Source organism: Nicotiana attenuata, unplaced genomic scaffold (genome assembly GCF_001879085.1).
Source record: "Nicotiana attenuata strain UT unplaced genomic scaffold, NIATTr2, whole genome shotgun sequence".
Classification (NCBI taxonomy): domain Eukaryota; kingdom Viridiplantae; phylum Streptophyta; class Magnoliopsida; order Solanales; family Solanaceae; genus Nicotiana; species Nicotiana attenuata.
In genome coordinates, this window is record NW_017671875.1 from 103,956 (window position 1) to 126,425 (window position 22,470).

Consider the following 22,470-nt stretch of genomic DNA (forward strand, 5'->3'; position numbering starts at 1 on the left):
TTAGTGTAGTTTACTACGGTTTGTTGAGTTCGACGAAGTTCTGTAATTTCCATTGCTGGTATTACAGAATAGTTATTACGTTCTATTCTGGGAGGAATTAATCCAACAACCTTGGGCAACAGTGAGGGGATTAAATTCCTTAAGGAAATACAGTTTTCTGTTGGGCTCGAAACGTTGTTCATTTGATTCTGTTTTTGTCTTCTGTTTCTGGTTTTGTTTTATTTTGCAGAAATTATATTTTCGAATACAGATAATAACAAAAACACTGTTTACTAAGAAGATTATCAATTTTCAGAATTTAAATCCAAAATATTTGGTTACGGTTAGAAGGATTCAAATCAACCCATCACACACATTAATGATAGTTGAGAACTTACACAAGTTATAACACTTGATCATAAATGTGATACAATTCGAATTATGTAGAACGGGTTGCAACATCAAAACCTTGGATAACCTTTACATCTTTCTGAGTTTGAGCTCTGAAGATAAAATATTGTTCATTGAAGAACTTTTAGATCAATTCGAGTTCGAACTCTAAGGATGAAATATCACTTTATAGTTTATAGAGAGTGCGTTGTTTTCTAGCAGCTTGTTTGGATGTGTATAGGGTCAAATTTGACCCTCATATCTCTACGCCAGTGGGTACGCCCAGTGAGTGTAGCCGACCAACGTAGCGGGTACGACTCGGCCGTGAGGACAAAAGCGACATCGTTTAGAACTCAGCGTCCACGATAGGGAGACGTTACCTATTTTTGTAACTTTTTGATTCTTTCGAGGAAGGTCTCCTATTATATAAAGGAGACCTCCACATTGTAAAAGGGGGATCTGATCTAATACAACTCTCTCATTTTTCTGGCTTTCTCTCTCTATATCTCTACCTCTAACGAAAATATCTTATTGGTAAACATTATCACTTTGCAATATCAGATCTACAACAATATTATCATCTTTGCATCTCTAGGCTTATTATATTTGATTACGATTTACCCCTTTTCTATTTTTGATTGTTTTATCGCTTACAAAATATATCGTTAACTTTTGAGCCAAACAGGATGGTTGTTATCCATTGTATCATATTGTATTGTTATCGCAGAATAATGTTTGTTTTGATTGTTTCATTAAAATTGGTTGTATTGTATTGTTAAGTCCATTGTTCCGGAATAATGAAATGTCCAGTTTTTAAAACAACCGATTTGGTGTGGTGGGATTGTTTCCTATTTTTCTTTCCAATTATGCTCTAACTTATTACTCCATAATTCTATTTTGCCCATTACTTTTTTTTATATATTTAATTTTAACTCCAAATCTCCAACCTATAACCTACTTTTTCTTTGTCCCTTTTTATTCCAGAACTTCTGCCGCTTCCAACTATAACGTCAAAGATGTTTTGCCTTCTTTTGTTTCGTTTTTTCTCCTAATTTGATTTTATCTCCAATTCTAATTATCCTTGTTCTGCCAATTCTCGATCCTTTCTTTATCATAGTTCTTTAACGTTTTATTTTTTGTTTTATTATTATTATGATCTAGTTAGGAATGGAGTATACTTATTATTATTTTAATATTATTAACTTGTTCCACTAATTTTGCTAGAATTTACATGAATATTGCTTAATCTATTTATAAGACATATTTGTTGATAAATTAGTAGAAAGAGAATTTCTTAAATTATTTTCATGCGTAATTCTTGATAATTTAATATTTAAACAATTGAGGGTATTTTAGTAAACTTATCAGTTACAGTACAGTACGATACAATCAAACAAAACAGCAAAATGTTATTTAACAACAACAAACAATACAATCTATCCAAACGTAATATTTATAAAACGGTATAATATAATACATTATAAAATGATGGGTAACAATGATCCAAACAGAGTAGTAGTGAATTTTGTGAGTGATTAAACCAAAAAGAAAAAGGTGTACTCATTATCAAAATTTCCAAGGCAAGTGCGCGCGTGCAAGGCAAGTCACCTAGAAATCGCGTGGAAGCAGAAGGAAGATTAAGCATAAACACACACATATAATATAATTTAGCAAATGCTAATAATGGTCAACGGGACCTATTGTCGGGCCCACGTGGTTACAGAAAAGCACAGCTGACGCTACACTTCGAGTAAAATCAAGAAAAAAGGAAACCCAATTAAAAGCTCCTCTCACTCTCTGCAACAAACATAGAAATCCAAAAAGAAATCCTAAAATTGACACAGTTGAACAAAACAGGTGGGTGATTAGGTATATTATTATTATGTGTTTGTTTGGTAGTTAATTATTGGTTGAATGAGAATTATCTTTTGATCTAATCTTGGCTTTGTGAAATTTTCAGCTTCCTCTTTAGGGTAGGGGAATTTGTATATTTGGATTCTATGAGCAAAGAAAGGCCACCAGAGCCTCTTGATTTCTTCATTTGGACTGTTGAGGTAAACTGCTTTTTTCTTCCCTAATTTTTCTGATTGTTTATGATTTATCATAATCCCAGATCTTGTGAGTTACTGCTACTTGTAATTGGGTTTTATATTGATTTAAACTGTTTTAAATTGACTACATATTATGATTGTTGTAGTTTGATGAGATTTTTTTCTGATATAATCCAATAATTGTAGGTTTTAATGGTTGAAAATTGCAATTTTTTATCATTTTTTGCCCTTCGTGTTAAAGTTTTGACCTTGGTCAGTATGACTATGAAAACAATTCTTCTATTGTCTATGGCTATCACTTGAGGGTTTAGATATCCATAAGTAGGGGCAGTCCGGTGCATATCATCCCATATTCACACAGTTGTCCGATGATGGGCCGCACCCCAAGGAGCTGTAAGGAGACAACTTTATCGCTGCTCCAAGGTTACCCTTCATTGGAAATCCATATAAAATAATAAATTGCTTAGAATAGCGGAGAGGATCTAGAGAATTATACTAGGGTTTACTAGTGAAGCGAGTGGTGTTTGAAATCAGGAAAGATTGTCAATTTTTAAGACAACTGCAATCCTTAGTCTCCTTAAAGTAGGTAAATGTAGGAATGTGGCGGATGTTAATTACATTGAATTTGATGAATTAAGAATGTTTTCTTTTCTATGATCAGTTTGGAAGGAACAAGAACATTAAGAAAGGGTGCAATAACTTAGACTGATTGCAGAGAAATAAGTGAAAAGCGATATTAAAGGGGAAAAAAGCAAAATGCATACCAAAACACAGTAAAGGGAAGGGAACAGAACAGTTAGTCAAACACATGGATAGTAATGACCCTTTTCTAGCTTCTTCCCCATATAAACTAGCAAAAAGACATCATCCATGACGGTGCTTGTGCGACATTTAAAGGACTTAAGGCCACGTTATTGTTTTAAAGTAAATGGGTTGCTCACTCTAGGCCTCTTTTGATGAGGCCATTTGTACGACCATGGCTGAAAGGCAGCTCCAATTCTAAACCTTGGGTTTGCAAGTTCCATGTAATCTTGGTCTGGATTCTTAGAATCTGTGAGTTATGGGAAATTTGAGGAAAGATATGGTGAGTTAGGTATATCCTAGTAGTATATACTGTAGCTTGTGGGACCTTTTTTCCTTTCACAACCCCATGTAGCCACTATAAAGGAAATTCCTTGAGGTTTCATGTTGAGGGTCTCATGTATCATATGCCAATTTCAATTTAGAGATAGACTTTAACAAAAAATTTGACGACTAACTCATCAAAAATGAATCTTCTTGTTAGTAGATTTTGATGTCTTCTGCATCACGATTATTAACAAATTTCAACATTTACCTAATAATTGTGACAAAATTAAACAAAACACCTATCGCTAACTTAAAAATCTCCGAGGGACAGTAGTACATGGTTCAAAACTCGGAGGATAATAATGCCACCCCTTTATCCATCTCCACTTAAATACCAGGTTCGTTTGTGATAGGGTTCGAATCTATGATATGCGCCTAACCAACACATCACCTGTTGCACTCTTATTACTAGGCCAAAGTCCTGGTGGCAATAGAAAGGCTGGCATATTAGCTGGGATGGACGAGTAATAGTTATGCACTTTTTTTATGAAGTGAAATATCACTAACAAAAGCATCAAGAAGATGCAAAGGTCACAAAGAAACAGAAAGTATCAGCCCAAAATTGGGTAATAATTAAGCACTTAAAGACTATGAAAAAAAAAGTAAATGAATTAAGAGCTCTAGTAATAATAATCTAAGTTTGCCATCATATATTAACTTAAGGTCAGTTAACATCGGATAGAGGGAGTATAATGTTGTCGTGACTGCCAAAGCTGCAACTGTTTCTACTTCCTGGTGTGAAGCGGCATAGGATATACAAATTAAACTGGATGAGGTAGACTCTAGGTGTCCTTACCTCTCAGGTAGTGGCATGGAGGTCATACAATCAGATTCAAGCTTAGCCTATAGAGGTGTGGTTAGAAGTTCGTCATTCTTCCAAAGGGATGTGTAATGTATATCATTTTTTCCAAAGCTGCAAGCTTGTTGAAATACAGGTAAGTTGCTCTTGTTACCTTCCAAATAAAAGGGTGAGGCAGACATCGTTATTTACCTCGACTTTAACAGTTTTAAGCAGTGACATGAAGTCGTGTTTTTAAATTCTAGCATGTGGAAGCCTAAAGAGGTGGATAGGAGCTTCTCATTCGTGAAGGAGGGTTATGTAATGGATATCATGATTGCCAAGGTTGCAAGCTTATCTTGACCTCCAGGTATAAAGTCGCTCACATATACCTTGCAGGTAAATGTCAATGCAGATGTCCTTATTTACCTTTTAAGTAGTGACATGAAAGCTTATGATCAAATTCTAGCATGATAAAAACCTGGATAGATTCGTCGGAGTTCATCATTACTCATTTGATCAGGGAAGCATCAACGAGTATCTAAAGAGATCTATCGTAATTCATCATTCTTTGAAGAGGATGCATGTGTGTAGGGCTAGCATCGATTCCTTGAAGTGGCTGACTTACTTTCTACTTAAGAATTGAAGACTGGCTATTTTAGGAGATACCCTCTTCTCTTGTTTTTCCAAATCTTTTTGAACAGATGCTACACCGAGTATGCTTTGAGCTTATGTAATTGTTACATTGAAAAGAGTGTGTTCATCTTATTACAAGATTTGCAAGCTTTCTGTTGTCCTCTTGCCATGTATGACATTTTAGTTTGCTATTCAGTACTTCATCGAAATGGATCCAGATATTTACCTCACAATTGTTCTCCTGGGGCTATGGTTCACACATATCCATTTGAAAAATATCTTCCTTGCCCCCTGGCCGAACACCAACCCCCCCCCCCCCTCCCCAAAAAAAAGAAATAAAAATAAAAATAAGTAGTAAAATAAAGCAGACAGTTGGGAAAGTTGTCTTGCGCCCTAGGTATTAGTGGAGTTGTTTCCCCCAGCTCTTTTCAATGGTTGAGGGGTGGCAATGAACCACATAGAAAGGAGATGTATCTTGTTCAACGAATAAACAACATGAAAAGAGAATGTATCTCGTGCAATGCCTGATTTATGCTGCTACTTTTGATGGCAGGATGTTGGCTTATGGTTGGAAGAAATAAATCTAGGTGGCTATCGTCAGATTTTCAAAGAGAATGGTGTTAATGGGGAGTACTTGGAGGGTATGTCCATGTTCACGACTGAACAGATACTACGGTTTATAAGAAGGTGTCACATGAAATGGGGAGACTTCATAACACTGTGCAAGGAGCTCAGGAGGATAAAAGGTGCATTTATTCCCCTCTCCGTTCCAACTCTAAACAATTTTATCTATACTCTTCCCAGTTTATTGATGCAAAGTTTGTCCAGTGCTTTTCCGCGGCCTCTTCTGTTTGGCCAACAATGCAGTTAAGGTTGTTCATTACATCCTTTGTGCTAAATCAGCTTTGACTGATGAAAGACTTGGCAATTTCTTTGTTTTGTTAAAAATCTTTTCGCTTAGTGTGAAGTTTGAGATCTCTTAGCTCGTATTGGAAAGGGAAAAAAAGACAAAAAAATTTAGTACTAAAGAGAGATCTCTTAGTCACGAATATGATATGATAATGGTATGGTCGTCAATGCCTTTGAATAGTTCGATCTAGCAGTTCACTTAAATAATCAATTAATCATAAGGATGACAAGCATGATTGACTTAATACATAGACACTGAGGATGTTGCAGACTCAGCTTTGTGATCCGGTTTTGATCACTATATCAAGTGTTGTCTATACTAACCATTGATAAACATCAGAGAATCTTCCGTTGCTTTAAAGGATGACCAATGCTGTTTTATTTCAACCTACATTTGCTATTATGTTTCGTATGTCTTTATTGATTCAATTCATTCCTGCAGTGGCTTGCTTGAAGGGGGAGCAAAGAGTCCGACGACCATGGTGGGCCCCATCATGTCTCTCTATAGTCTTCACGAAGGTGGCGAAGCGTAACAGGCAGTCTAGAGTGGTTTCGCTGAAGCTGGAACCTTGATATACTGATATGTACTTGTGTATGTATAATTTCAAGTGGACAGGGGGTAGGAAAACCACTTGTCTTCGTATATTTTCCACTCTTTCTTTTCGTTCTTTTCGCCTTTTTTTTCTTGTTGGTTCTTCTTTGGAGAACTTCTTCCTCTGTCCAAGCATTTTACTATACATAGTTTTGTAGTCTGCTTTTGTCCTAAATTAGTTCTGATGAATATATACTAAAATGAAGCAAAGAGATACAGTTATGTAAATCTCAACGTGCACTATTCTTATTGAAAAATTTGCCACTCCATTACTTTGGTGTAAATTGAATGATGTAGTAATACACATTTGCTTATTTAGATGAGATTTCTGATAACTTGGAAACTATTTTCCTTCTCTTCAACTTTATATTTAGGAATTTGCAATTAAAGTACGCTCAGTTTTCCCCAACTGATGAACTTATTGTGGATGTTACTTTTGGTACATTTCTGTTCAACTAACTCTAATATCGATATCTTGGGAAAAAACTGATATCCTGAAAAGAAAAAACCCTCTTAAATTGACATCCACCTTATGCCAAGTAGTTCTAGATTTTCAAATTTTTGAATCATCAATTAATCCTACAAAATCGGGAGAAATTCAAAAATAGCCAGATTTACAGGTGGTCATTCATAAATAGCCACAGTTCCAAAAGTAATCGAAATTTACCCACTTTTCATGTAAAGATAAATCTGAACGAAAACACTATTCAAAATCCGGAAAAATACTCCAGTATATTATATTGGAGTTCCTGTATAATATACCGGTCCAGCATAATATACTGGAACTTTTCGCGTGTTGGAGTTACAGCATAATATGCTGGAAGTTCATACACAGGTGCACCGATCTCTAGTATATTTTGCTAGAACTTTCCGTGTTGTAGCAAAATAGTGGCTATGTTTCAATGACTTTGCAAACGATGACTATTTTTGAATGACCAGTCCGAAAACTGGCTAGCCCATGCGATTTTTACTATAAAATCTAGAATATGTTAAGGTGACGTCTCGTTTGAAGTATAAAAAAAAATTGATCTTCACATAAAATTCCCTACAGTTACAACCTGTATTGATTGTATTCATACAAATACAACCAAGGCGAAATACAGAAATACAGAATAATATAATGCTCTTGTTGAGGGTCAAACACAGGACCTCCGCTAACTAATAGGCGCTCTAACCAATTGAGCTACGAGAGCTCGTCGCTCTCTTGTTTCAATTCAAAACAATTAATCTCTTATTTCATGGATTTGCTATAAAATTCAAATATAGCTACGAATTATAAATTCGCTGAAAGTATAGCTACGAATGATAAATACAATGTATATGTTTGACGTGTCGTGTAGTTTTCCCTTCATATCACCATATAACTAATAGTACAATGATCTGGGATCGATTCCCCTCACTGTTGCCTTCTTAGTTAGAGCTAGTCGCACCTAGGGGTGTGCATTCGATTTATCGATTCGATTTTGACCCTTATCGATAATTGCTTATCGATTATCGATTTGTACATATGCTTATCGTTATCGTTTCAATAAGGTTTCGATTTTTTCGATTTCGATTTTTTCGATTTTGGGGGCTTATCGATTCGGTTATCGATTACACCAATAAGAAAATTTGCGGGATTCCACGGAAAGTATATCGCTATAAACGCGCCTAACTAATATGGACAAAAAGAAGCTAAAATAAGACGAACACCATTTATAATATAAAAATTGTGTCAACAAGCACATGCAACAAAACTAAAGTAAGGGATCAAATGTATGTCACCAACACTCCAACGGTATAAAAAAAACCAAACAAAACAAAACACATCATCACGGCTAATTCAGTTTTTCATTAATTTGAACTTCATTCCCTTGATCTTTAAATATGATCATTCCTTAAATGTGGTAGAGAAAATAATAAGGTAAGGGACTTAGGGTAAAGGAAAGGGTATAGATTAGGAAAAATAATATTGTATAGCCGCTTTCAAAATAGTAGCGGAATATATATACATTCTGTATGTTATATTAATCTACACAAATAGGTAATTACTCATTTAACAAGTGTCTACAGTCTAGGGATGTGCATTGTGCATTCGATTTATCGATTCGATTTTGACCCTTATCGATAATTACTTATCGATTATCGATTTGTACATATGCTTATCGTTATCATTTCAATAAGGTTTCGATTTTTTCGATTTCGATTTCGATAACAAATAATCGATTCGATTTATCGATAAATCGATTCGAATACACACCCCTAACCGCACCGGCTTATCTAGTGAGTTTACATATCCTGTGTGAATTGTGAGCTATTGCATAATGAATAGATTACCCAATGCGCACCCGAAGGATAGCGGTTGAGAGTTTCCCAGGGAATTTCCCAACTAATAGTAAAACGTATTGTTTCTAATATTAAATACCACATAAGTCATGTGAAGTGTAATACCAAAAACCAAATGATATATTACTATTCCGATATAACATATAACTTAACGAGATAAGACTATCTTAAGAAAAAAAAAATCTTTACATTAGGCTATCTGTACATAAAAAATCATGTATTCTTATTTATCGCATAGTAATTTGCATTATAATCTTAGTAATTATTCACCACAAAAACATTAGTAATTTGCATTATAATCTTCACATAACTAGACCACAAACCAAACAACCCTAAAGAGAACATGTAAGTTTTTTCTCTCACAATTAATTACCATAACGTAAGTCTTCTTAATCACATTTAATTCTATGGTTATAGCATTTCCGCTTTGTAAATGTGAGATATTAATTACATTCATTAACAATCCCCAACCATATACTGTTACTTCACCACTACTAATATTATTTAAACTCGTCCTAAGCATCTCAAATTATTCATCCAATTGCTTAGCTCTTCTCTGAGGTAATTTCAGTGCAAAACACATACGAGAAGAGCCAAAGTAAGTAAGTAGCCATTCTCATCTTAATTTGTTGTTAATGTTGATTATATTACTGCTAAATATGCAACATAATTACATTTGTCTTCCTATTTTTTGTGGTAATAATAGTGTTTAGACAGTTAATATTTTTTATACTAATTAAGCTGTGCTACTTTATGGTGTAGTGTTAACAGCAAGTGCAAAGATGTGTAGCAGATTGGTTCTGTTGTTTGTTGTGTGTGTTTTTGTGCAAACAGCATTTGCTAGGAAGCTTCTGCAATTTCCATCTGGAAGCATCCCCGGCTTTGACGGAATTGACCAAATTATCGGAAATGTTGCCGGCGGCGGCGGTGGAGGAGGAGGTTCAGATGGTGGATGGGGAATAGGAGGTGGAGCTGGCTATTTTACTGGATCAGGCAGTGGTGGCGGTGGCGGTGGCGGTGGCGGAGGAGGAGGTGAGAATGGTGGATTTGGTGGGGGAGTAGGAGGTGGTTGGGGTGGATCAGGTAGCATTGGAGGTGGTGGCGGTGGCGGCGGCGGTGGCGGAGGAGGAGGTGAGAATGGTGGATTTGGTGGGGGAGTAGGAGGTGGTTGGGGTGGATCAGGTAGCAATGGAGGTGGTGGTGGTGGTGGCGGCGGTGGTGGAGGAGGCGACGGTGAAAACGGCGGGGGTGGTTTTGGTGGCGGAGCTGGTGAAGGCCATGGAGATGGAGATGTGGCATTTGATCCTATTATTGAAGATTGAATAAGGCCTTTATACGATTTTTGGTGTATCACCATTTTCACCGGATTTTGCTCAAATATAGTTGAGATAATAAAGAAATAAACGGCAAATTGTAGCAAACCATATTCTTTAATAAACATTTTTTTCTTCACTAAATAATATTATTGTTATTCCTAATTTTGTCGATTTTGGGAGAGTACTACTTATATTAGGGAGAGTTTGTAATATTCTCAATTCAATTAGAGTTTGTAACAAGTGCGACTCTATGGCTTCGTTGTAACGTATGTTTCAAGATTATAAGCTTGTATTCAGAGTAACGACTTGTTTCAAAGATTAGAACGACTCAATGATATAATTTATAAGAATTTTCTATATTATTTTGATAAATAATGTAGAACAACTTATCGTACCCGGATAGAGATGATGGTCTTCCTATGATGTCTCCAAGCCGGCCATAATAGAAATGATAAGCGAAGCAGTCAATAGTAGTCAGTTCTCGCCTATCGATAGATAGCATGTTGCTTCCAAGCTCAAACCATTTGAAACAGAATTGTTAATGTGACTTCCTCTCTATACACAATTCTTTTTTTATTTATTTATGGGTTGTGTATAGGTCAAAATTAGGTCAAGTTTAGTGAATGCAAACAAACGAGTTGAGGCCGAGGTCGAAGCCAAGCACGACCCAGTGGCGAGGAGTCGCCCAGAGAGAGAGACCAGTGCCAAGTTCGAATAGAGAACAAATAGCAGCCACGGATAGAGTATTCTTAGGATTATGAATAGGAATATTCCATTGAATATTCCCCCAATTGTACTTTTTTAGGGTTTTCTAAGAATACCCCTTATAAATAGAAAAAGAAAGGGAACAAAAAGGGGGCTTCTGGACTTTTCAGAAAAGAACATCTTGTAAAAGGTTGACTATCAAGAACATATAAAAAGCTTGTCTTGTCTCCTCTGTTTGATTTTATTGCTAAACATTTCACTTTTATTCATAAGATCCAAGAACACTTTATTCATTTTTATAGTTTGTTATCACACGCTATAGTCAGAAGAAGGAATCCTCCAACTCATTCAACATTTGGGTGACAAATTCCTTTTTATTACATTTAATGTCATTTGTCACATTTATTGCATGTTTTCGTTCCCATATTTATTGATAATCATTGAGCATTAACTTGGTATTCATTGACTTGAACACGGTCCTGTACCATCAAAATTATCGAACTTCAGATCTAGGATTTATTATATTTAACTAGGATTCACCCTTTATCTACTTATTAAATTGGCTTAACAAAAAGAGCCTAAAACTTTTTGGTCAAACAATTTGGCGCCGTCTGTGGGGATTTCCTAGCCAAAGTTTTAGTTTCCTCTAGATCTAAACTAGGTTCTAGTTCCACTTCCTGTTCGTTGTAACTTCATCCCTTTGCTACGAACACAAATTTGAGGAATTCGTAGGCAAGATCTTGAAACAGCTAAACCAATTTTTAATCTAGACCCTTGCATGAAATCGAAATTGTATCTGATATCTATACGACAACTACGCTTCGACGTCGTATAGTTTCGGCACGTTGCGAATGCAAGCTGTCGGACTAGGACTGCGGCCGTCACGTATTTAGCATGTCCACAATCCTGTCACCATGTTAGCGCTAGATACCAACCTGTACCTTATGCATACAACCCTCTCCCTCTCAGAAAGGAATGATAACCTGTTGTGTAATTCCTTGAAATGACAAAACTCGTTCCCGCCTGTATGCTTGTGGTATGGCTTATGTTTCCGTATCTTCATGCACTCGGGACTGGATCGGATTGGGACTTGAACTCGAAGATCCCAACGGGCAAAGTAAGTTATCAGCCCACAAGGTGCCCAGATTCAACTAACGCCGAAGCTAAGTACGAGGCTGAGATCGAATCTGAAGCTAGCACTCTCAGTTCATTGCCATCAGATCGAAGGGACTTTCCAGATCCAAGTAGCGGAGGCGGCAAAAACACCGTGCCAAAGACCCACAAGATGTCTTCCGAGTTCGATGGATATCAGCTCAACCAATGATAGCAGCTACGAAGCATAGCCAAAGAAGGGAAAATGGTTGCTCCCTTCCACTCGTCAACCAATCAGTCGAGGTAACAAACGATTTCGTTTGGCTTTAACTTGCTATTTCTTTTCAGAGTGGGACAGGAACGGGGGGCATCCTCATAGACACGCGAACAGGGAACAAACGCCATCAAAATAGCACACCAAGAAAACGTCCGCGCTATATCATCCTGCAGGCAACGGCCGAGCAAACACCCCCTCCCCCCAAATAAGTTGGTACTTAACGCCATAAAGGAAAAGTCTGTATAGACTGGGACTGGGTCACCAGCCCGAAAAACGCACGAATCTCTCCAACATGCAGACAGAACACAAGTGCGTGAAACTCACCCATGCACTCGCCAAAGCAACTATGCGACGACACAACTAGCTAAAATTCGATCTCGTACATACACTAAGACGTCCCGAAGCTTGAGCGAAACATTCATCGCCGGGCCTATCAACTACCTCTCCAGGCCAAGTGATGAAGGGACTAGATAGACTGTGACTCCTCGAATGAATGTACGGACCGTACAACAACATGTAGTATTCTCCAATGAATGAGTAAGCAAAGCAGCATACGGAATTCTTACGTAACTCCGCCAAGTTTACACATCACGCCAACACAGGAAATGTATATTCGACCTCGCTCGAATAAGTAAGCCAAATTCTACCTCGCTCGAATTAGCTAGTCAAATTCGACCTCGCTCGAATTAACAAGTCAAATTCGACCTCGCTCGAATTAACAAAACAAATTCGACCTCGCTCGAATTAGAAAGTCAAAATCGACCTCGCTCGAATTAGCAAGACAAATTCAACCTCGCTCGAATTAGCAAGTTAAATTTGACCTCGCTCGAATTAAAAAAATAAATTCGGCCTCGCTCGAATTAACAAAACAAATTCGACCTCGCCCGAATTAGCAAGTCATATTCGACCTCGCTCGAATTAGCAAGACAAATTCGACCTCGCTCGAATTAGCAAGTCAAATTCGACCTTGCTCGAATTAGCAAGTCAAATTCGAACTCGCTCGAATTAGCAAGTCAACTTCAACCTTGCTCCAATTAGCAAGTCAAATTCAACCTTGCTCGAATTAGCAAGACAAAGTCGACCTCGCTCGAATTAGCAAGTCAAATTCGACCTCGTTCGGATTAACCACCAAAAGTCAGGGACTTATTGCGAGAAGATCCAAGAAATTGGAAAAGAAAAGAGAAGGAAAGGCCAAAGACATACAATCAAGGACAAATCAATTGTTCCATTCAAAGGAAAAATAGCGTCTTACAAAGGGCCAAAAGGGGGCCCATACCCAACTAACTAAGTACAGAAAAACTAAATACAGGAGGAAAAATTAAGTACAAAAGCTTCACTCGGCATTATCCCTATCCACGCCGTCATCTCTCTCCCCACTTGGTTCAGCGGCTTCACCTCCACCGTCACCCTCTCCATCAAAATGTTCATCATTAAAGGTAAGCCCGTCCTTGGCCTCATCGTCTTCACCAGCCTCCAGTGTCGCGGGGTCATAGCCGCAGACAAGCCGGGCCTCACGCGCTTTAACACAAACTTCTTTAGAAACGGCTTCAGGAACATTCCTTGCTGCCAACAAGCCCTTATATGTATCCCGCTGAGCCTCAGCGTGGATCCACATCTCGTACAAAGGGCGAGAGACGTCAACAGAGGCGGACGCAGGAAGAGTCGAAGCCAACAATTGCGCCCTCTCAGCCTCGAGAGCAGCAATTTGATCACCCAGGCTCGAGACGTCTCTCTCAAGCCCACCAATTCGCTCATCAAGCCGCGCCTCCCCCAGAGCAGTCGTTTCCATCTTAGTTGCTCGTTCAGACCTGAGAACGCGGATAGAATCTTCTAGTGTCGCAGCCCTCGCCGAGGCTGCTACTCGGGCTCCCTCAGCCCTCTCCAGCTCAGTCGCCTTCCTTTCCAACTCTACCACCTTCCCCGCCAATTCAACATTTAGACCGGCGACTCTAGTGGCACTCTACTCAGCTCTGCCCGCAGAGCTACCAGACGTGCATGCATCTCGCGGCACTTGCCACGGTATCGGTGGTACTTTGAAACCATTTTCTGAAAAGCAGCAGCCCGCCTCTCCTCGCGGCGAATACTCTCAGTCTCCAAAATGGAAGTCTGAAGAAAGAAGAGAGAACAGAAAGAGAAAGTCAGCAAGAGTGGAAGACGTAAAACGAAGAAAGCAATAAAGAACTCACCCTCTAAGCCATTCCGGCTACGCCCTGTGATAGGCCAGCATCGCTAATCTCCTAAAGGGCCCTCCTTTCAGTAGCGGAACAAAGAAGGGCAAATCGGGGCACCAGGCTCACCGTGTCCTCCAACAAATCGCAATCCGGAGAAATCTCGATCACGCGAGAGGAATTGTCCGTTCCCGCCTCAACCGGAGTGAACCTCGCCTCAAACATGCTTATGTTCTCGGGGTCAATATCTGAACCGGATTCATAGTCATCTATAACCACGCCCATTTCCCTCTCGCTGGCCGAAGAGGGAGCGCGGGCTTATTGTGAAGTCGATGGACCACTCGAAATGATCGCAGCGGCCTCCGAGCTCTGCCCCCTACCATGGTAGACTCCCCCACGCCAGAAACAGGCACCACCTCCACGCCCAAGGGGGATAAGGTCTCCTCGTCTAAATTAGCATCACCATCAGGCTCAGACACTGCCAACACGGGATCGCCCCTCGAAGGCCCCTCAACCCCGGGTACCCCATCAGCCCTTATTCTCCACCTCTTTAATGGAGCTTCTTCGCCATCGTCCTAAGACGATTCGTCCACCAAATGAACTACGGGAATCAGAGCTCCCACCTGACGAGCAACCTCCCGACGGCCTGGTCCGGGAGGGGTCATGACTGTAAAGTAGCAACGGCCTGAACGCTCTTACTTGCAGCCGCAATCGGTGCAGGTCCGATCGAGAGACTCGACTGGCGAAAAGCAGGTATGGGAGCCCTCGCCCTCCTCGTGACCCTCCGACCTACCAACAAGAGAAGCTTAAACCAAAGAGGAAATAGGGGGGAGGAAAATATAGAACAAAGGGAAAAGTGACCAAGGGCGAGATGAGATGACTCACCAGCAGAGGGTCTACGCCCGAATCTCTCGTGGAACGACGAGCATTCACGAATCCCCATCGTATGGGGCAAAACCTGGCTTACCCACTTGCGAATATCAGCGACTAGTGGAGGAGGTTCCTTCTCGGCTGCAAAATAAAGAAAAAAGAAAAAAAAGTACAATCAGATCACCAGAAGGGGACAACGAGCAGCCGTTTGAAAAAAATAAAAGCTTACGGGCATAATTCCACTCCTTAGGAAACCCGTTAGGATTCGACACCACGTGCTCCGTCCCCACAAAGAAGAAGTTCTCCCAAAAGCGACGATTGGTCTTATCATCCATCTTAACCACCAAGCCCTTGGTCCCGCGGTGACGAAGATATATCATAGTACCCCTGTAAAGACTGGGTACGAAGAGGTGAAGCAAGTGACAGAGAGAAATCCCCCGGCCGACCAGTTCCGCGTACTTGGTAAGCATGAGAAAGAGCTTGTATATATACGGAGAGAGCTGAGCCAGGAACACCCCGTAACGGCGACAAAAGTCTTCCTCCAGGAAAGGAAGGGGAAGTGTGTAACCAATGAGGAACGGGTGTGCGTAAAACGCTCAATACCTCGGGCGATGTATTTGCACGACATCGTTGCCCGCAGGTATGAATTCGACGTAGTTAGGAATCCTCCATTTAGCCTTGAGTGCAGCGAGCGCCACAACATCCATTTTAGAAACAACGGGTTCAGGCTCATCGTCGGAAAAATTCTTGAAATCAGTCCTGGTTTTCCCCGAACGTGGAATTATCTTATCCACAGTGGGGAGACTGTCATCTTCCGCCATGACTACCCCCTCTTTGTGAAAGGGTATATCAGTTTTCAACGCAGCAGCGCCGGCGGCTCTATCAAAGTTAGACGATGCACTAGCCATCTCCTTGTTGGTTGCGTAGATGAGGAGTGCTGAGGAGAAAGGGGTAACAATGGCAAGAAACTTCAAAAAAAGAGAGATGGAAACGTAAGGATCTGAAGAGGGAGAAAAGAAAAGCCTGGAGTCTTTCGAACAATTTATAAGAAACACAGCAACCCAAATGAGAAGTTCTCTTCTCTATTTATAAGAATACAAACACCCTGAGAGGGAAAACCAAACGCCGCCACATTAACTCCAAAACAGAAGAGGCGCAGGAAACAACGTAACGTATAGGAAACGTGCGCCATAATGACGCATGATAAATTGACGTCATTTCAAACTGACGTAACGGTCAGGTATGTCTCTCGAAGGATCACACCGTCATCTCGCTATGAAGGGTTCGCCCCTCGACCAAGATGTTCAGATTTCTCAACTCGCAAACTGGCGGGGTCCGCCCATCGAGCTCGTCCAAAGACAACCCCGACAGGCGGAGGGACTAACTGTATAGGTCAAAATCTGATCAAAAGAATTCTACTTAAGGAATAACGACCGGGAGCCAACCAAGCCGAAGTCACGTACAGGAAGCAATATACCGGTGACTAATTCAGCTATGGTCGAGGTCGAGCACTCAGTTCGGCCTGAACGGCTAGTTCAACACTTATACATTCTAGAGGAATATTCTACAGGATATTCCAAGAACTTAGGCACTCCGGTTAAGGTTAAGGACCGCTGGGTAAGGAAAGTGTTTTGTATAAATATCACAAGAGAGAGTAACAGAAGGGGGGCTGAGAGGAACACATACAAACACACACATCTCTCTGAAGGAGAAGATGTTCCATCCTCTCAGGCTCTTTGCCAAAAGAGAGATAAATCTCATGATCCTGGCATCCGTCTGTAGTTCAACTTTATCAAATGTACGGAGGTCTGCCTTGTTCAAGAATGGAGATTCCTTTCCTTTATGTATTCTTCGTTATCATTTGATATTATTTAAGCCATCTTCCTTTTCTTACATTATGAAATCCAATCGCATTGTAATCAAATTTTACGATCAGCTATGCTTGTTTATTCTTGTCTTCTATCTCAGATCTAGATATTATGAAATCCAATCGCCATTGTAATCAAATTTTACATTCAGCTATGCTTGTTTATTCATGTCTTCTATCTCAAATCTAGAATAAATTATCTCTGGCTAGGATGTACCCCATATCTTCTTATTTAATTGGTTTAACAAAAAGGATCAAAACTTTTTGGTCAAACAGGTTGTGCTGTAATAAGAAAGATCTTGCGTCAACGAGGCGAGTGTTCTCCAAGAGAAAATAAAGAAAGATATTTCAGATGGCAACACAATTCAAGAACAAAGCTTGAAAAACATGATAAAATTAGGACAATACGTTATGCACTAGGGCTACACATAATTCTTTCTTGATTTCAAGTATTAAATACACTTGCATATTTCCAAAATCTTGTCTGGTACTCCCTGCGGTCCACAAAAGGTGATCAATTTACCTTGAACACACCTGAAATACTAAATTTTAGACAAAAATAATTAGTGTGACTAAACTACCCTTAATTAGCAGCATAATTTAATGTGAAGAGTAAAAGACTTTTTAGGGATACGTACATAAGTATAATTTTGGAAAAATAAATTAAATTTTTTCTTGATTAAATAAATGAACACTTATTTTGGACCAAAATAAAAAAGTAAATTGATCACTTATTGTGGACTGGGGGAGTACCATTCAAGAAAACACCGAAATTCTAAATATTGTTATTTCATTCACTTTAATTCTAGAATGTCACGTTTACACACAATTATATTCAAAATTAAATTGGAAAAAGGAAGTGATAATAAAATCAACCATTTGGTATTCAGATACTACTAATAATATTTAGTGGGTTCCAAAACCTCTCTTTGCATTTTTCTTAAATTAATCAAAATAATAAATTAAATCTTGAAAGGAGACAGATTAACAATTTGGACTTACAAGATCAAATTCAAAACTGTAAACAAGTTAAGAAGCTCATCAAATAAGCTGGTCCTTTACTCCGTTAAATTAAACTCTCCAATTTCAAAACAAAAAAGGAGTGGGGAATGAAAATTTTCAGTTATTAAAGTGAGGGGAATTTCCATCTATTATTTTGAAGATTTATAATTCTTCCGTTTTATTGGATGGAATTTTAATGAATTAGATCTATAAAAACCGCAAAGTACTTGCTTTTGAGTCTAAAATAAATCATTTAGAGCTCCAACTTTTAGTGCATTCTATTTTCTTTTAGTAGTTCAATCGTGGAATTTCTTTATTTATGTATTTCCTGAGTATGAGTATGTGACTTGATATCATTTATTCTATTGATAGTACATAGTAGGGGTGTAATAGGTCGGGTTGGTTCGAATTTTTCAATTATCATACCAAACTAATGGTGTCGGACTTTTAAATCTATAAACCAAACCAAACCAACAAAGTCGGGTTTTTCAATCTCGGATTTTTCGATTTTCTTCGGGTTTTTTTCCTGGTAAAATCTTCATAGCACAAAATATGTAACTTGTGCTCCAAATATTTCTTTAGTGATACAACTATACAATAATATGAGATAAGCCATAGATTATACTAAAATATTTAATAACAAAGATAATAAAATTGCAAATAGAAAATATTGTTAATTAATAAGCCATAATGAAAATCAACATAATCTAAAATTACTATATAGGTCATGCTAAAATAAGTATAGCTAATAATATTATTAATTGCATAATTAAGCACTAAAAAAAGATAAACTAATTTATGCATTTTCATTATAAACCAATATAAACTAAAAATAGATATCCAACACTATCATCATTCCTAGTGTTGAATTGAATTTCTTTTGTTAAGTATTGATTTGAACTTTGTTTGAGTTACTACATTTATAGACTACAAAACTTTTTATCATTCAAGAATATTAAGTCTAAACTTGAAATAATACGTTAAAAGATAAAATTGTGAAAAACTTTAATAACAAAATATTTATAAATTATATTACAATAAATATTTATATGTATAAAATATTTTAAAAATTATATAAATATGCTATCGGGCTGGTTTTATTTCGGTTTAACTTTTTTTAGTTAAAACAAAACCAAACCAAACCAATTATGACCGAATTTTTTTCCAATATCAAACCATATACTGTTACACCACTAATACACAGAATGTGTCAGTCATCTTGATAGAGATGGTTCTAATTCGTCATATATTATTCTAATATTTGTAACACAAAATAGATTAAGAAATATTTGAACTATTATTCATACTTAATCTATTTAAAGCTAAAACATAAGAATGTCTAATAGAACATGTACGTTTTTCCTTTCACAATTAATTACCATTACGTAAGTCTTCTTAATCACATTCAGTTCTATGCTTCTGGCGTTTCTATTTTGTAAATGTGATATTAATTACTTTTATTAACAATCCCTAACCATATACTGTTACGTTACCACTACTCTATAGTATTTAAGCTCGTCCTAAACATCTCAAATTATTCATCCAATTGCTTAGCTCTTCTCTGGGGTTAATTCAGTGCAAAACACACATACGAGAGAAGCCAAAGTAAGAAGCCATTTTCTTCTTTATTGTTAATGTTGCTTATATTACTGCTAAAAATGCAACATAATTACATTTAATCTTTCTACTTTCTGTAGTAATTATAGTGTTTATACAGTTAATTTTTTCTACGATATAAGGGAATGTGCACATTACTAAATCAGTGGTGAAGCCAGGAATTTCATTTAGAGTGTTCAAACTTGAAATAAGTAAAAAAAATTTCGAATAAAGGGTGTTCAATATATGTTATATAATATTAAAATCTAATATTTTACCTATACATACAATATAATTTTTGAGGAGGACTATGTACCTTCGCCCGCCCCTGCATCAAATAGTGTTTAAACGTTTTATTTTAATTTTGATTACATGAGTTAAGTTTAAAGGAAAAAATATGATTTGTATAGCTGACTCCCTTATTGCGCATCATCACTAACTGCAATAAGATGAAATTGTGATTTTGCCATAGGAAAACTGATTTTCTTTATTTAAAAAAAAAAAATCTTGCACTTCCTTCCCACATTTTGAATAGTAATAACTAACCTGTGTTATTTATGGTGCAGTGGCAAGTGCAAAGAGTAGCAGGTTGGTTCTTTTATGCATTGTCTGTGTTTTTGTGCAAACAACATTTGCGAGGAAGCTTCTACAATTTCCATCCGGAAACATCCTCGGCTTTGGCGGAATTGACCAAATTATCGGAAATGTTGCCGGAGGCGGCGGAGGAGGCGGCGGCGGGGGAGGAGGAGGTTCAGATGGTGGAAACGGTTGGGGAATTGGAGGTGGAGGTGGCTTTTTTAGTGGACCAGGCAGTGCCGGCGGCGGTGGCGGAGGAGGAGGAGGTGTGAATGGTGGATCTGGTCGGGGGTTTGGAATTGGCTGGGGTAGTGGATCAGGTAGCAATGGAGGTGGCGGTGGCGGTGGCGGAGGAGGCGGCGGCGGCGGTGAAGACGGCGGAAATGGTTTTGGTGGTGGAGCTGGTCAAGGCTATGGAGTGGGAGTGGTGGCGACCGTTGATCCTACTATTGAAGATTGAATAAGGCCTTTTTTTGGTGATCGCCATTTTCACCGGAATTTGCTCAAATATAAGTTTAGAATAAATAAATAAATAAATAAATAAGAGGGAAATTGTTGCAACCCATATTCTCTAATGAACTTTTTTCACTGAATAATGTTATAGGTATTCCTGATTTTGAGTTTTAGATATGTTTACACACGACTATGAAAAGAAAAATTAAGGGCAACTAGCAATTTTGGTTCTATATTGCATTATACCAGCTTTAATCCTCGTATTATTCAAATGAGCACATCTAACTTTCAGTTAAAAGTAATGTGTGATTTTAATACCCAGAGCTAATTGACCATAACCTTTTATTTTGCCATTACGGAAATGCCCATTATTTCTGTTTACTCTTAAAATGAATAATAATTAAATTTATATATGGTTTTAAAAATATGTTAGGTAAATGGATTAAAAATGAGACAAATAACTAAACCAGTAGTGACATTGAGTCCGAGCTCGGATTTAAGCTTGGCAACAGTTCTGTCCTCGATTCGGAGCCAAACGTGTGTGAAGAGCTATGATTAAAATAAGAACCTTTCAATAACTAGAAAACAGAGAAACAAGTTTGTATTCCCTTGGTATGCGTGTTACAGTCTATTGAATAAGAAACTTCCCTTTTATATAGTAGGGGAGTTTTACCCTTAGTACAATTATAAAAAAGGTAAAAAAAACCTCTTTTGTACATCAATTACGGATATGCTATCGACATCGGACGAGATATGCGCCGTGATATCCGGTTGGGCGCGAATATCACAACCCTTTGTTAGTCGTGTGCAACCCTGTGTGGTGCTTTTCGAGGTCTTGAAGCTCGTACTGTATTCAGGGGGTATTGTTTTGTTGGGTCCGGTGGCAAGCACTCCGTTCGGGCCTTAGTACGAGAAGTTCCCAGCTTCGATTCCGACTCCATGTAGTTACGCCCTAGCTTCGTTTGACTACTGAAAAAGCAGGGTGGTCATTAGCTCCGATGTTATCCGTATACAACTTTGGTCCCCTTTTGTGAGTTTGAACTTTGAAATTGTTAAAGAAGTAAATATAAAATTTAAACAAGAACGGCCAAATCTATGGAGTAGTAGAAATGGTTCAAGGTCGGTGCACTTTGCTTTCCGTTGAGCATCAATTAAAACTTAATCCGTCAGATCTATTTGTTTTGCGGTTTTAGTTTTAAATTTTAGAGTTTTTTAATTCTTTGCTTTACAAACACCAAATAATAAGGAATCTCATGGTCATTTTCGTAATTCAAAACAAAAATTAACATTAATTATTTGCAAGGACTAGAATCACATATTTAACTTAATTGAAGGTTAAACGAGCAACTGTAAAATTATTTTCATGTGACCTATAAGTCACATGTTCGAGTCGTGGAATCGTTCATTAATGCTTGTATCAAAATAATCTGCCTACATCAAACTACCTTAAGATACGGTTATTTCCCGAACCCTGTGGTGAATACGTATACTTCGTACACCGTATTACCCTTTTAAATGTACTAAGTAAAATAATATAAAGATTAAAATTGGAATAGCAAAATATCACGAGGATCAAAAGTGTTTATTGAATAATTTAGATACTACATTTTTTAGCGGGTTCTAAAACTTTCATTTTTAATGTACTTTTTAAATTTACTTACATAAGTATAGGGGAAAGAAAAAGGGGATTACAAGATGGGAACCATACCCTTATCAATAAGGTGAACATTCAAATAATTGGCCAACTGAACTATTATGAT

The 22,470-nt window shown here is 38.0% G+C and overlaps 3 protein-coding genes across 3 annotated transcripts; all 3 read left to right on the plus strand.

Annotated features, from left to right (window-relative positions):
• Positions 1-2,102: 2,102 nt before the first annotated feature.
• Positions 2,103-6,786, plus strand: LOC109210668. Its single transcript, XM_019374119.1, has 4 exons — positions 2,103-2,226; positions 2,330-2,423; positions 5,516-5,708; positions 6,314-6,786. The coding sequence occupies exons 2-4, from the start codon at positions 2,370-2,372 to the stop codon at positions 6,442-6,444; spliced, it is 378 nt and encodes a 125-aa protein (XP_019229664.1). The 5' UTR covers positions 2,103-2,226; positions 2,330-2,369; the 3' UTR covers positions 6,445-6,786.
• Positions 6,787-9,338: 2,552 nt separating this feature from the next.
• LOC109210663 (glycine-rich protein 5-like) lies at positions 9,339-10,110 on the plus strand. The gene is made up of 2 exons (XM_019374116.1): positions 9,339-9,386; positions 9,551-10,110. Coding segments are annotated over exons 1-2 (561 nt in total). The 5' UTR covers positions 9,339-9,385.
• Positions 10,111-19,636: 9,526 nt separating this feature from the next.
• LOC109210665 (putative glycine-rich cell wall structural protein 1) lies at positions 19,637-20,965 on the plus strand. Its single transcript, XM_019374117.1, has 2 exons — positions 19,637-19,690; positions 20,248-20,965. Coding segments are annotated over exons 1-2 (471 nt in total). The 5' UTR covers positions 19,637-19,689; the 3' UTR covers positions 20,718-20,965.
• The last annotated feature ends 1,505 nt before the right edge of the window (positions 20,966-22,470 follow it).

Coding starts and splice junctions, on each gene's coding strand:
- LOC109210668 (XM_019374119.1), top strand. CDS start 2,370: ATGAGCAAAGAAAGGCCACCAGAGCCTCTTGATTTCTTCATTTGGACT. Junction 2,424..5,515: donor TCTTCATTTGGACTGTTGAG/GTAAACTGCTTT, acceptor TTTTGATGGCAG/GATGTTGGCTTATGGTTGGA. Junction 5,709..6,313: donor GGAGCTCAGGAGGATAAAAG/GTGCATTTATTC, acceptor TCATTCCTGCAG/TGGCTTGCTTGAAGGGGGAG.